The sequence below is a fragment of the Dipodomys merriami genome, unplaced genomic scaffold (genome assembly GCF_024711535.1).
Source record: "Dipodomys merriami isolate MVZ:Mamm:240054 unplaced genomic scaffold, mDipMer1.0.p SCAF_62, whole genome shotgun sequence".
NCBI lineage: Eukaryota > Metazoa > Chordata > Mammalia > Rodentia > Heteromyidae > Dipodomys > Dipodomys merriami.
The window spans coordinates 2369416-2383399 of record NW_027206202.1 but is presented as its reverse complement, the minus strand read 5'-3'; the positions used below and the strand labels follow the sequence as shown (position 1 = coordinate 2383399).

At 55.4% G+C, this 13984-nt stretch overlaps 1 protein-coding gene across 2 annotated transcripts in view; it reads right to left on the bottom strand.

Annotated features, from left to right (window-relative positions):
• The window catches only part of Gsg1l (GSG1 like), a 92313-nt gene extending 81204 nt beyond the window's left edge, over positions 1 to 11109 (bottom strand). For both annotated transcript variants that reach the window (XM_070004282.1, XM_070004283.1), the window contains exon 1: positions 10675 to 11109. In XM_070004282.1, the coding sequence (XP_069860383.1) occupies positions 10675 to 11026 (352 nt within the window). In that variant the 5' untranslated portion in view covers positions 11027 to 11109. The remainder of the gene's footprint in view (positions 1 to 10674) is intronic.
• Between the last annotated feature and the right edge of the window lie 2875 nt (positions 11110 to 13984).

Sequence of the window (13984 nt, the reverse complement as noted above, 5' to 3'; positions counted from 1 at the left end):
CACCCAGACTAGCAGAGAACTTATCAAGTTTTCTCCAAGCTAGCGCTGGAACCCGGGCCTGGAATCTTCCTGGCTTTGGTAAAGCCCTTTTTGCTCAGAACAGAGTAGAGAGAAAGTAGAGATGGTCTAACTCCGGGAAAGGCCTCCTCAAGGGGAAATAGAATGGATTCGAGGCTTGGTGTCCTGTCCCTCGAACGCTCCAAAGCTGTCAATGGTGGGAACATGAGCCTTCTGAACTATTTTTGGAAAGCAAAAAGAATGAGACGGAAAGCACACTGCAATTATGAGCGATGAAATGGCTCGGGGCCAGGCGTGGTGGGGCATGCCTGTAATCTCAAGTAGATCGGAGTTGGAGGAAGGAGGATCGTGGTCTGAGGTCAGCCTGCACAAAAATGGAAGGCACTAGCTGAAAAAGATGAAAAGCAAAGAGGACTGAGGTTTGTGGCTCAAATAGTGGTAAGAGGGCTGAATTCAAACCACAGTACCTCCAGACATAGGAAGTCAGAGAACAGAAATCAACCCTACCAAGCAGGCGGTGCGGCGGGGGAGCCTGGCTGAAGCAGGGAAGCGGAATAGGAGACAAATTTACCATGAAATCTGGAATCCCAGCATCACGGAACAGCAGAAGAGGATGCTCAGCGGCGGGCATCCCAATCCCTGGGAAAGATGCTCCATCAGCCCCTTCCAAGATCGCTCTCCTCCTAACACACATGGCCCCGGAATCAGAGCCCTGGCTTCTCTCCCGAAGGAGCTGAAAATTCACACCCCACAAAAGCCCAAACGCGCGTGTTCATTCGGGTTGTATTCACCATTTCCAGTCTCTGGGCACATCTAAGGCGTGTGTCCATAGGTGGCCGGATGGACGAGAGGTGGAAAATCACTAGGCACTAGGAAGACATATGCTACAGGGCCTTGAAAGACCAGACGCCGGTGGCTCACGGCTGTAATCCTTGCCAGCCTAGGCAACAAAATCCATGAGACTCTGATCTCCAATGAACCACCAAAAAGCTGGAAGTGGAGCTGTGGCCCAAGCGGCAGAGCACCAGCCTTGAGCAAGAAAAGCCGAGCAAGAGAGCAAGGTGCTGAGTTCAAGCCCCGGGACCAGCACAAAGAATAATAGTAATAATAACACCACCAATGAATAATAATACAATCCAGTCATTCTCTCCTGCTAGACATAGGTACCAAGCCATTTTTTTTTATGTATTCGGCGGATTCTCTTTTTTGAGGCGTAAAGGGAGAGATTCACAAATTCAAGAAGAGTTTATCCAAACTGTTTACAAAAGAAAAAAAGCTTGGCCAATCTTCAACCTCTCTTCTCAATGCTAAATGCCGGGGAGCCGCCAGCCCTGCCCACCACACGGTGCGGGGGAAAGGTTTAAACCATCCTGGTGGCCAGCGGGAGGCATGGCCCGGGGAAGAAGGCTGGCAGGTGCACACAAGCCTCCAGGCTCACCTCGCCCTGCCACACTCACCCCTCCACATTCACCCCTGCTCTCCAGCCTCTCCTCCTCCAAGGCCCTATGCCACCCTACCTGCCAGCCCCACTGGGACACCTGCCTGAGCTTCTCAACTCCAGACAGGATGCGAGCTTGCTTGTGTCCGATGCATTGCTCACATTCACACACACGCACATATGCACACATCCACGTGCATGCACAGGTGCAGACAGGTGAGCGCACACAACCAGAGGTTCCACAAGGACAGGAACCTACTCACCTGCTGTGTTTAGACAGGATGGGTCCCCACAGGCCCATGCATGGACACCTGGTCCCCCGAAGGTGGCGCTAGTGAGAGGTCAATAGACCCTAGCCAGTGGTGCTTGTGAAAGATCATTTGTTCCCAGCAGATGACCCTCATGAGAGGTGGTAGAATCCTATTGGGTAACACTAGTGAGTCTACTGATGCCCAGCAGGTGGCGCTATTGAGAGGCAATGAACCCTAGTGGGTGACACTAGTAAGGGGGAATTGTTGACCAGTGAGAAGTGAAGCTACCTTAGCCAGTGGCACTAGTGGACTGTGATTGGTGTCCAGCAGGTGGCGCTAGTGAGAGGCCACTGGACCCTAGCAGGTGGTGTTAGTGAGTCCCTTTGATCCCAGCAGGTGGCGCTAGTGAGAGGTCCTTGGTGAGTCTAGTGGTTCTGGCCAGATGGGCAGTGAATGGACCCCAGCAGAAGGCGCCACTAGCAGGTGGCACAAGTGGAAGACGATCGGTGACCAGCAGGTGGCATTAGCGAGAGGTAATTGGACTCCAGAACTGGCGCTAGTGAGAGGTGACCAGATACTGAGGACGCTGGACAGGTTGGTAATCCCCATTTTTATCCCCATGCTGGACGGTTCGGGATGCTTCCTATCCTGGGTCCTGGGTCAGCCGCCCGCAGTGTGGCGTGTTGGGGGCGGGGGAGGGGGAGTGAGAGGACGACATGTCAGCCAGCCCTGCTCTGCTGTGACCATGACCAGCCATGAGCACTGAAAAGGAGGGAGTGGTTTTGGCTCTCAGTTTCAGAGGCGCCCGTCTGTGTCTGGCTTCAGCACAATGGGCATGTGGTGAACGGTGCCAAGGGCGGCAGGAGCTGGCAGAGCAGGCCGCCCACCTTCCCGCAGCCAGGAAGCGCAGGGGTGGGCTGTGTCCAGGGACCCGACACACACAAGGGACCACCTCCTCCAGTCCAGCCCTGCCTCCTGACGCAAGTATTAGAGAGCAATGCATGAACACAGACGTGTTAGAAGAGAATTCATAGCTGAGTGTCAGTGGCTCACGCCTGTCATCCTAGATACTCGGGAGGCTGACCTCTGAAAATCATGGTTCAAAGCCAGCCCAGGCAGGAAAGTACAAGAAACTCTGATCTCCTATTAATCAGTAGAAAGTCAGAAGGAAAACTAATTCAAGTGGTAGAGGGCCGGCCTTGTGTGACAAAACTCAGGGACAGGACTCAGGCCCTGGATTCAAGCCCCAGTAGTGGCCAAAAAAAAAAAAAAAAGACAAATCTATACAGTAAAAGATTGGGGGGGGGGAGGAGAGGAAAAAAGGAAGGAAGGAAGGAAGGAAGGAAGGAAGGAAGGAAGGAAGGAAGGAAGGAAGGAAGGAAGGGAAGAAGGGAAGAAGGGAAGGAAGGAAGAAAGGAAGGAAGGAAGGAAGAAGGAAGGAAGAAGGGAAGGAAGGAAGGAGGAAGGGAAAGGAGAAGGGAAGGAGGGATGGAGGAAGGAAGAAAAGATTGAACAAATTCAATTGTTATTTGGTGAAGACCCTTAGGGTAAACCAAAAGAAAGAAAACTAATGCAACTATTCATACCAGATTTGTGCCTAACAAAAAGGCATGAAAAAGTTAAAATAAAAAGGCTTGTAAAGCGAGAGCAAGGGGACACAGACAGAAGAATGCAGGGACAGCCACATTAAGCTAGAAAAAATAGAATTCAAAGCAAAAAGCGCTCACTTGGGGACACAGTCATTTTATCCTGACAAAAGATAAAATCCGCAATTCCGCACTGAAAACACAACTGTCATGAATGTCTTTGTGATGACTAACATAGACTCCAACTGTATAAAAACAAAAAGTGTCACAAATACAAAGAGAAGTGGAAAGAATCCAGCTGAAGAGGAAGCTGCCTTCCTTCTGTAGCTTTTGAAAGATCGACAGAGTGAAGATTAATAAATAACAATATAAAGTTTTAAAAAGAATACTACAGAGCTGGGCGCCAGTGGCTCACGCCTGCAATCCTCGCTACTCGGGAGGCTGAGATCTGAGGATCGCAGTTCAAGGCCAACGCAGGCAGAAAAGTCCATGAGATTCTTATCTCCAATTAATCACCAAAAAGCCAGAAGTGGAGCTGTGACTCAAATGGTAGCCAACAGTCTTGCGCTGAAAACGATAAGAGCCCCAGCACACACACACACACACACACACACACACACACACACACACACACACACACACACACACACACACACACACACACACACACACACAATGGGTAAAGCTGTTTTCAATTAAACTCAGTTGGTATACCTGGGTTTGTTGTCTTTTTTCTTTCTCTTTTTTCAATCCTGAGGATAGAACCCAGGGCCTTGTGCTTGCCAGGCAAGCACTCTTCCACTTAAACCACAGCCTCACACCTTTTATTTTTAGTTTTGCTTTCCGACACTTTTGCCTAGGCAGACTGTGGACCAAAATCTTTAGTCTACACTTCCCTAGTAACTGGAACTACAGGCATGTGCCACCCTACTGTTCGTTTCTGAGACAGGATCTCAATAAATTTTAGTCCTCTCTTGTCTCCTGAGGAGCGGGGATGATAGACATGCAGCATCACACGCGGCTACGTCTGTTTGTGTGTCTGTTTGTTTTGAATAAAACATTTATCAGAAATGTTTTGGTACAGTTGAAATTGTTTTGGTAACCTTTTCTAACATTCTGTTGATTAAAAATGTATGATATCAATGAATGATAACATGGACTGGGAAGGTGGCTCAGTGGTAGAGCACTTGCCTTGCATGCATGAGGCCCTGGGTTCGATTCCTCAGCACCACATAAGCAGGAAAAAAAGCCAGAAGTGGCGCTGTGGCTCAAGTGGTAGAGCGCTAGTCTTGAGCTGAAGAGCTGAGGGACAGCGCCCAGGCCCAGAGTTCAGGCCCCACGACCAGACCCAAAAGAAAAAAAAAAAAAAGAATGATAACAAGTAACTAAGACAAAACCCGTGAAATTTTTAAGTGGACTGCTAAATTACAGTTAGATCAAAGTAAGGAAACTTTTAGAAACAAAGCTGTAACTGTAGACCTTTTAGAAAATCATTACAAGCCAGATGCCAATGCCTGTAATCCTCGCTACTCAGGAAGCTGAGACCTGAGGATCATGGTTCAAACCAGCCCAGGCAGGAAAGTTATCTTCAATTAACCACCAAAAGCCAGAAATGGAGCTGTGGCTCAAGTGGCAGAGCACCACCCTTAAGTGAAAAAGCTAAGGGACTGAGTTCAAGTCCCAGTAGCAACACACACACACAAAAGAAAGAAAGAAAGAAAGAAAGAAAGAAAGAAAGAAAGAAAGAAAGAAAGAAAGAAAGAAAGAAAGAAAGAAAGAAAGAAAGAAAGAAAGAAAGGGAAGGAGGGAGGAAGAGGGAGAGAAAGAGAAAGAGAGAGACAGAGAAAGAGAGAAAGAAAGAGAAAGAGAGAGAGAAAGAAAGAAAGAAAGAAAGAAAGAAAGAAAGAAAGAAAGAAAGAAAGAAAGAAAGAAAGAAAGAGAAGGAGAAAGAGAAAAAAAAATAAGTCATAGGACATGGCCAAAATAGTGCTCAGAGGCAAACTCATAGTATTACATACAGTCATTATTTTTTAGTATGAAAGCAAAACTTTTAACTTGAAAACATTAAGATCAAAAGAAAACAACAGTATAGCAGAAAGTGTAATCAAACAGAATTGATAAATGAAAAGACCACTGAACCTTTAGATTGCAGGGAGGAATAGAGAGCCAGTAAATAGCCCAGCTGTCCAACAGCTGGACTGAAAAACAGGGAGAGAAATGAACCTGTCAGAGCCTGGGGCCCGGAATCCCAAGGCAGGTCCCACCATGAGCCACCAAACCAATGACCAGGTGTGGTGGCTCATGCTTATAATCCCGGCTACTTGGGAAACAGGGATCAAGAGGATTGAGGTTCAAGATCAGCTTGCACAAAAAGTTAACAAGACTCTACGCCAACAAATAAGCCAGTAATACCAGCTACACAAGAGACCCGAGGTTGGAAGACCCTCAAGTCAGGCCAGGTCCAGTCAAAACTAACAAATAACCTAAAAGCAAAAAGATGGGGGGAATGGCTCAAGCACCAAAGGCCCATTTCCTCGACTTTACCCAAGCATCCTCCTTTTCCCCCCAGAATTTGATGTGGTGCCCCCTGCCCTGCTTTTCTGGTCATTTAGGTCTTGAATCCAATGCCAGCCATCAAGACATCTCCCAATGTTCTACCCCAAGCTCCACCCTCCACAGATCCACTTCCTCTCCTAGCACAGAGGTGTAGAGCAAATCACCTGTTGGTCTGTTTTCACACATTCATTCTCTCTCCACGGGAGGTAAACTCCCTCAGGCAGGGACTAGTGTGTACTAGAATAGTTACTAGTAAACACAAGGCAAAAGGAAGGAAGAAAGGAAGGAAGGAAGGGAGGGAGGAAGGAAGGAAGGAAGGAAGGAAGGAAGGAAGGAAGGAAGAAAGGAAGGAAGGAAGGAAGGAAGGGAGGGAGGGAGGGAGGGAGGGAGGAAGGAAGGGAGGGAGGGAGGGAGGGACCAAATCACTCCAAACTTCCTACTACAAAAGTCTTTGCAGGTGGAAATGACAGGCCCTCACTCTAGGAGCTGAACCACTCAGTGCCCAGATGTGCAGGTGAGGGATTGGGGTCTGGAGGCCGCTGGCCCCCCCCGCCGTCCAGGGGCAGCTCTTCCCACTCCCGGGGGGCTGTGGCCGTAGCTGGGGCTCAGGGAACACAGGCAGGAGGCATCTGGTCCCCCATCTTCTCTCTCTGGATAAATCAGTGCTGTCTGCTTTCCTGCTCTGCCCCCGATGCCTGGTAAAAATCTGGCACACGAGGTGGGGGGGGTTGTATCTTTGGATGGAGGAATGTGGGGACCCTGAGCTCTTGCCTTCCAGTATCTGAAGCGTCTCCCCTGGGCCCCAGGAAGTTGGGCATTTTGGAAGAGCCGGGGACTTGTTTTACATAAGAGTCTCTTCCAACCAGCCGGACATAAGATCCCAAAATGAAGATGGAGACTCCGCAGGCCTGTCTGGGTTGACTGGGCTAAGACAGGACACCGGCTGCAGCCCGAGCTCTGCGCATAGTCCAGGAGTGGTTTGAAGAGCTGCTTTCCCGGCTGGGCGCCACACCTGTCATCCCAGCTACCCACGAAGCTGAACCAGGAGGATCGTAGTTCAGAGCCAGCTGGGACCAGAGCAGCCATGAGCCTCTTCTCTGCAATGAACTCATGAAGCTGCCAATGGAGCTGTGGTTCAAGTGGTAGAGCACCCGCCTCAAACAAAAGAAGCCAATCAAGAAGAGCAGGAGGTTCCCAGTTCAAGCCCCAACACCGGCACAAAAAAAAAAAAAGGAGAAAGAAGAGGGGAGGAGAGGATGTGAAGGAGGAGGAGGAGGAGGAGAAGCAGCAACTCAAAGCAACAGTACTGACGGTCACCATGACCCAAGCCACCAGCCTTGCGGTGTCCCTACTACGTGCCAGCCTCGCCAGCAAAGCTGCAGCAGGTGGCTGGGGGGGGAGTGGGGGGCAGGTCAGGGATCTGAGGATGCCTCAAAACCACCTGGGGGCCGGAGGAGGCCAGAAGCAGAGGCAGGGAGGCTGAGGCCGGCTTCCCTGAGGCTGCTCAGCTGGCTGGCAGGAGGAGAAGGCTTTCGAGCTGTGAGGAAGGGGCAGAGCCCAGCCCCGGGACACCCGTGCACCCATTCCACGCCTGTGCCCCACACCCCAGCCCTACCCCTTCCCCCAAAGCCTCTGAGAGGGTGGTGGAGCCCCATGATGCCCGGCCCACAGCCACCCGGCCTCAGATCCCAAGCTGCTCTTGTGGCTTCGCCACTGATTTCCCCACCAGCACCCATCCATGACTCACCTGCCCCTTCTTGTCCCCAGTCCCACTCAGCCAGCCTCACAAGCACCCCAAGACCCTGATCTCCCCGACCCCCACCTCAATGTTTCCCAAGCCCGGCACATCCTCCAGCTAGCCAATGGCCTGCCCCCTCCTGAGGCCACGCCCACCTCCTTGCCCCCCCCCAACCACCACCCCAGGACCCTGCCACGCCTCTAAGCCCACAGGGAAATCCACTCTGCAGGGAGGATTTGGTGACAAAGGTTTCTTTGTGCCCGGGCTGCTCAGGACAAGCCGAGGCTTCCTCTGTCGTAGGAAAAGAGGAGTCAGGAGATTTTTGTTCCTGCAACCCTGGTGGGACTCAGACAGGAGAGAAGAAATACACATGGATGGTGGAGGGAGGTGTGGGGGGGGGTCCACAAATTGGGGGTATCTTTAAATCACAAAGAAAGGGAGCAGGCTTGTCATCCCATATGCAGCGGGCAGGATTGCATGTTGCTGGGATATTGTTGTTATTGTTGTTGATTTTTTTCCCCCCTCCTCTTTTGGAGAAAAAAAAAAAAAAGAATAAAATGGACACAGAACCCAGAAGTGCGGTTGCCATGGCAACGAAAGTTTGAGGCCAGGTACTTTCTGACACCCTTTTCGGGGTGCAGTGGTGGAGACAGGGATCTGGGGTGTGGTGCAGTCAGCCGAGTGAAACGCCCACGCCACCTCAGACCTCCCCCCCAAAAAAATTTCTCAGCAACCGCGACAGGCTGATAACTCGTCCCCGAGCTCCAAGGAGGAAAATCGGGTTGGGTTTTGTTTTTTTTTTTTTCCTCCTTTTTCTCAGAAGGACGAGCTCCAGCCAACAGTGACCGAAAGATAGGGAAGGGAAGGGGGTGTCATGCCCCCCCAGTAAATTCACTAGCCATGTTTGGTCTACCCCAGGCCTGGGGTGACCATCTCTGCTCAACAACCGCCTCCCCTCAAAAATGCTTTCTCCAGTTCCCAGAGGCTTAGATCTGCTTCCCACCACATCTCTTTGATTCCTTTCTGTCCCCCAAGAAGATACTTCGGGCTTCCTCACCCAAAAAAATAAAACACAAAAAACCCTCAGTTTCCTCACCTGAAAAGTGGGCTTTCCACACATGGGCCCGGTTGAGGGCCTGAATCTAACAAGATGGTAGAGGACAGTCACCTAGCTACTTAGAAAGTCCAGAGTGAGGGATAGGGTTTGAAGCCAGCCCTGGGTATAAAAGAAGTTTGTGAGACTCCCTCTCAATCCATGGTTGGGTATGGTGGCTGCAGCCTGTAATCTCAGCCTACAGGGACACAGCACAATGGCTGGGGCACTGGTATCCACCTGCCACCCCATGACAACAGACAGGGCAAGTGGGAGGGCACCGAGGGAGGTTCTACCTCAGAAATAACCAATGCCAGAAGGGGCTGGAGGTGTGGCTCAGGTGGTAGAGCACCTGCCTGGCAATCAGAGGTCCTGAGTTCAAGCGCCCAGTGCCGGCACACCCAGGAAAGAGAAGATGCTTTCAAGTGAGAAGTTCAGAATCTGGTGCTTGTAAAGAGCTGAAAACTGATGTCGGTCTGCATGGTTCTTAACTCTGCATCCATCAACAGTTTGTTTAGAATGCAGTGCCTGCGCAGAGCACTGTCTAAGCTATAGCTGACCGGAGGCGTGGGGGACTGGGTGGAGCCTCAGAGGGGAGCCTGGGCCTGGACACCCGGGGCAGCTGTGGCTGCCAGGGCCAGGGCTCCACTCCATGGTCTCAAGTGTTTTCTCGTGTGGGGGAGGCCGGCTGGCGTTGAGGACGCAGGCCGGCCCGGGTGGAAGGAGGCGGGTCTCCAGGGCCACATAAAGCTCACGTTGAAGTGTTGGGGTGCAGCTGTACCCCACCACACGGTGTCCTGAGGCCTCCTTGTGGGAGAAGAGGCCCGGCTGGGTTATAGCCAAAAAGGCAGCGGCTAACTTTCTTTTTCCTTTCTTTTGATTAGACCCAAGGCATTGGTTCACCCCAGAAATGAATTTGATGGAGGGGGAGGTTAAGAAAACCAAAAACGATCAGGGCGGGACCTGCTCAGATCCCTGTGTCTTCCACAAACGGCCACCATGGCTAGGAGAACATCACAGGAAAGAAGGGACAGAGAGACACAGAGTGGGGGGGACCTGTGGCCACACGAGACCCCCCCCCGCCCCAAGCCCGCCCCCCAGGACCCCATTTCCTTTGCATATTATCATTCTCGTACTATAACTATTCATGGAGGACCTACTAGGTGCTCGACCCCATGCAGCCAGGGTGGGGGTGTCGGACCCCAGGAAACACCGGGCTGTGCCAGCCACGAAGCTTGGAGAGCCGGGGCTGAGACCCCAAGGTAAGGAGACCTCAGCCCCCCAAGAAGGGGGTTGGTGGCAGGTAGCCGCAGGCTCTCCCTCCAGGACCCCGCGGGGCGCGCTCCCCCCACTCGGTTCCCTCCAAGTGCGCGCGTGGGGTATCCACGGGCACCGGAGTTCTAATGGTGAGGAGAGGGGCGCGCGCCCCTCCACGCACTGGGGACCCCGCCAGTCCGAGGGCCGCGCCCCCCAATCCCCCGCACCCCGAGCCCCACGCCAGCACCTCGCCCCTGGGCCTTGGGGCCCCTGGGCGCGCGTGGAGCCGGCAGCGGAGGGGGTGAGCCCGGCCTGGGGAGCGGCCACCCCCGCCCCACTTTGGAGACGCCCCATGTTCCCGCCGCCTGGGTTCCCTCCCCGGAGGCTGCCAGGAGCCCAGGGCTCCCCTGGTTTAAGGGGTGATCACGGGGGAGGGTCCCGAGCCGGGATGGAGCGCCGAGTGACACACACCCCCCGTCCCCACCGCCACCCCGGCCGGAGGCGCGACGGCGCGGGCGGACTTGCGCGGGCCGCCGGTGCGGGGCGGGGGGGGGGGGTGCGTTCCCGTCCCCGAGCCCTCCCCCGGCCGGCGTTCTCGGGGTGGGCTGGGGATCCCGGGACGCCCCCACCCCGTCACCACCACCTCCATCTCATCCAGGATCGGCGATCGCTGCGGGGCGCGCGGGGCCGCCGCCGCCCGCCCCCCGTCCGCTCCCCGCGCCCGGCCCCGCACTCACCCAGCCCGCCGGGCTCCTCCTCGCACGAGAACCAGATGCCGGCGTGGAAGCGGCGCAGCAGGAAGCGGTCGTCGCCGGTCTCCCAGCTGTACGGCGCCCCCGGGGGCCCGGGCCCCGCGGCGTCGGCGGGGGCGGCGGAGGCGGCCGTGCCGTTGGCGCCGTGGGCCGTGGCGTTGGCGCCCGGGTCCGGGCAGCGGACGCCGCCGCCGCCGCCCTGGCCGCAGCCGGGCTTGGGCACCCGGCGCGCGCCCTGGCACCAGTGCGTGGTGAGGAAGGCGGTGGTGGCGAAGAGCAGCGCCAGCAGGTTCAGGGCCACGGCCAGGAGCGCCCGGCCGCGGCGGCTCGTCCTCATGCCGGCCGCCCGGGGGGGCTGGGGGGAGCCCGGCGCGCGAAGTTGGCGGCCGGCGCCCGCCGCGCCCCGCGGGGCTCCTCGGGAGGGGGCGCCCCGGCGATCGGCGCGCGCGGCGCGGGCCCACGCCCCCTCCCCCGGCCCCGGCGAGGGGGCGCAGGGCGGCCGAGGGGACCCCGCGCGCCCGGAACCCCGAGCGAGCGAGAGAGCGAGGAGAGCGAGCGAGGAGAGGAGAGCGCGCGAGTGCGCCCGGCCGCGGCGGGGAGACGCGCGCCCCGCGGCGGGGAGACACCTGCCGGCGGCCCGCGACACCGCGGCGCCCGCCCGCACGGGGAGAGGACGCCAACCCCGCGCCGGCGCGGGCGGGCGGAGGGGGGGGTCCGGAGGGAAGCGACGCCCCCCCACCCCCGGGGAGGAACCCGGAGCGCACCCCCCCTCCGCCCCACAGGATCCCAGAGCCAGGGATAGAGCCGGACCCCCCCACCCAGGACTGTCCCCACCCCACCCCCAGGTCCCCGCCCCAGGGACAGCTGCCCAGGACCCCCACACACACCCGAGAAGGACCTTGGCTTGGGGAGGGGGGGGTCACTGGCCAGGAGTGGAAGACCCCCACAGAGATGCGGGGTCACAGAGGCTGGAAGGCGGGCCCAGACTCTGGGTCACCCCCAGAACACACACACACACACACACTCCTGCACCCCACCCAAGCCTGAGCCCTAGGGCCTGGACCCCCCCCCACACACACACACAGGCCGGCCCCCATGAGATCCCCGACAGCAGCACCCCAGATCTCAAACCAGACACAGGGGCGCCCCACAGAGCCGGCCCACCTGGAATCTATAAGGTTGCCAGTGGGGGGAAAGAGCCCGCACACAGGGTGTCTTAGAAGATCAGGGAAATGGGGGGTGTCTTCACTAGCTGTAGGGGTCGGAGGGAGTCATTCTCTCTCTCAGAGCCACATCACCTTGGCGCTGGTCACCATGCCTGTCCAAAGCATTTGGCGCACAGTAGGTGCTCAATAAGCACCAGCCACTAGGGATAACATCTGGACCAGGTCGTTGAAGCCATTCAGAACCAACCTTTTCAGGGGCCCCTCGTGCAAACCAGGATTGCCCACCTGCGGGCACCCGCCCTCACCCCCACCTCCTTCTCTGAGCTCCCAGCCCCGGGGTGTGTGTAACCATTAATTGCACGTTGATTGCAAGAGCTAATTTGAATTCTGCCCAAGCTGAGCACAGTCTCCAGCCACCCCCAGCTCGCCGCGCAGTAGGCTTGGCAGAATTCAAGGTTAACGAATTGCCTTCCCCCTGTGGGGGTGGCCAGGCTCACGTTGTCAGCTGCTGTCACGAGGTAGGATGGGCTGGAACTGGCATGAAGAATGGCCAGGGGTCCCTACACTTGCTTATTAGAGCCCTTTGCTGGCTCCCGCTGTCCAACTATCTCGAGGAGAATGTGTGTGGTGATGGTAGCATCAGAGGATACTGGTTGACAGAGTAGATCTATCATGGCCAAAGAGCCACCAGCGCTTTTAACAAGCACGCAATATTTATCCTTCCAGTGTCTGGACACATTGCCAACGGGTCCCTTGGCAGTGAGTTTCATGTCCCTCTTCTTGCAGGACCCAGAGCCCTTCAAGCCTCAGAGTTCTGAATCGGAGGGTTCAAAGTCAGGACCAAGCAAAACAGATCTCAGGGAGCACACCGGGCCCAGGGGTCTGACATCAAAAGCACTCACAACGTCTCTGACCTGCCACTGTGCGTTCAGCTCCCAGGAGAAAACACCAACGACTTTCATCAGAACAGGGCAGAGCTGGGTGCTGGTGGCTCACTCCTCATTACTCAGGATGCTGAGATCTGAGAATGGAGGTTCGAATCCAGCCTAGGCAGGAAAAGTCCAGGAAACTCTTATCTCCAATCAACCACCAAAAAGCCAAAAGGGAAGCTGTGGCTCAAGTGGTAGAGTACTTACCTTGGGCACAAATGCTGAAAGACAGCACTCAGGCCCTGAGTTCAAGCCCCAGGAATTGCACATGCACACACAGAAAAGAGCGGAGTAGATCATGCAGGGGCTGGGTGTGAAAGGGAACAAGATGGAGAAGGTGGAGGAAGCTCCTAACACAACGGCAAGGTGACACTGGAGCAAAGATTTGAAGGAGCTCTAGGAGGGACCGTGAGTCCTTGTATCTGAGGAGAAGATCCAGGCCGAGGGACAGCCTGTGCAAAGGTCCTGAGGCCAGAGTCTATGTGGCCGTCTGTGGGAAAGCAAAGCCACAATGTGAGCAAGGGGCAGAGCTAAAGAGGTCAGGGAGATGAAGAACAGATCACCAGGCCGCTGCAAGGATGCTGCTGGTGCTTCCAGAAAAAAGCAGGAGCGAGCAGAGGGTCTGGGCAGAAGGAAACCAAGTCTACCTTCCAGTGGAAGGGAGCACTCCGGGGGCGCTGTGTGCAGAGGGCTAGAAGCAGAGCGATCTGAGTAGGAGACTTAGATTAGGGCAGCAGAGGTGGCCTTGGTTATGTTCCATTGGTCTTTGTGGTGCTGGGGATGGAAACCCGAGCCTGAACAACTAAGGCAAGCGCTCTCCCACCGAGCTGTACCCTCACTACCAACGACTTGATTTGTCCAAGGACGGAGCGAGGGGTGCAGGGGCGTTGGGGGGGGGCTGGAGCTCCTGCAAGGACAGAGGTGATGTTTACTAGGGTGACTGCAGATCTACAGGGTGCAGGGGAAATTCAAACGGACTGATTCTGTGCCTGACCCCGAGCTGAGGAGGAGGCAGTGGTGAAGACTTCACCACCAGGGGGCGCCACGTCACACCCCTTTTTCGGTCCTTGAAATGCATCCAAACACACCAGCAAGCGCCTTTGCATGGGGCTGGTGTATTGATCCTGAGTGATCCCAGTTGTAGTGACCTTGGGCATGGGATTGACCTTGACTTTGCAATGGGTGCGAACAAAATGGGAT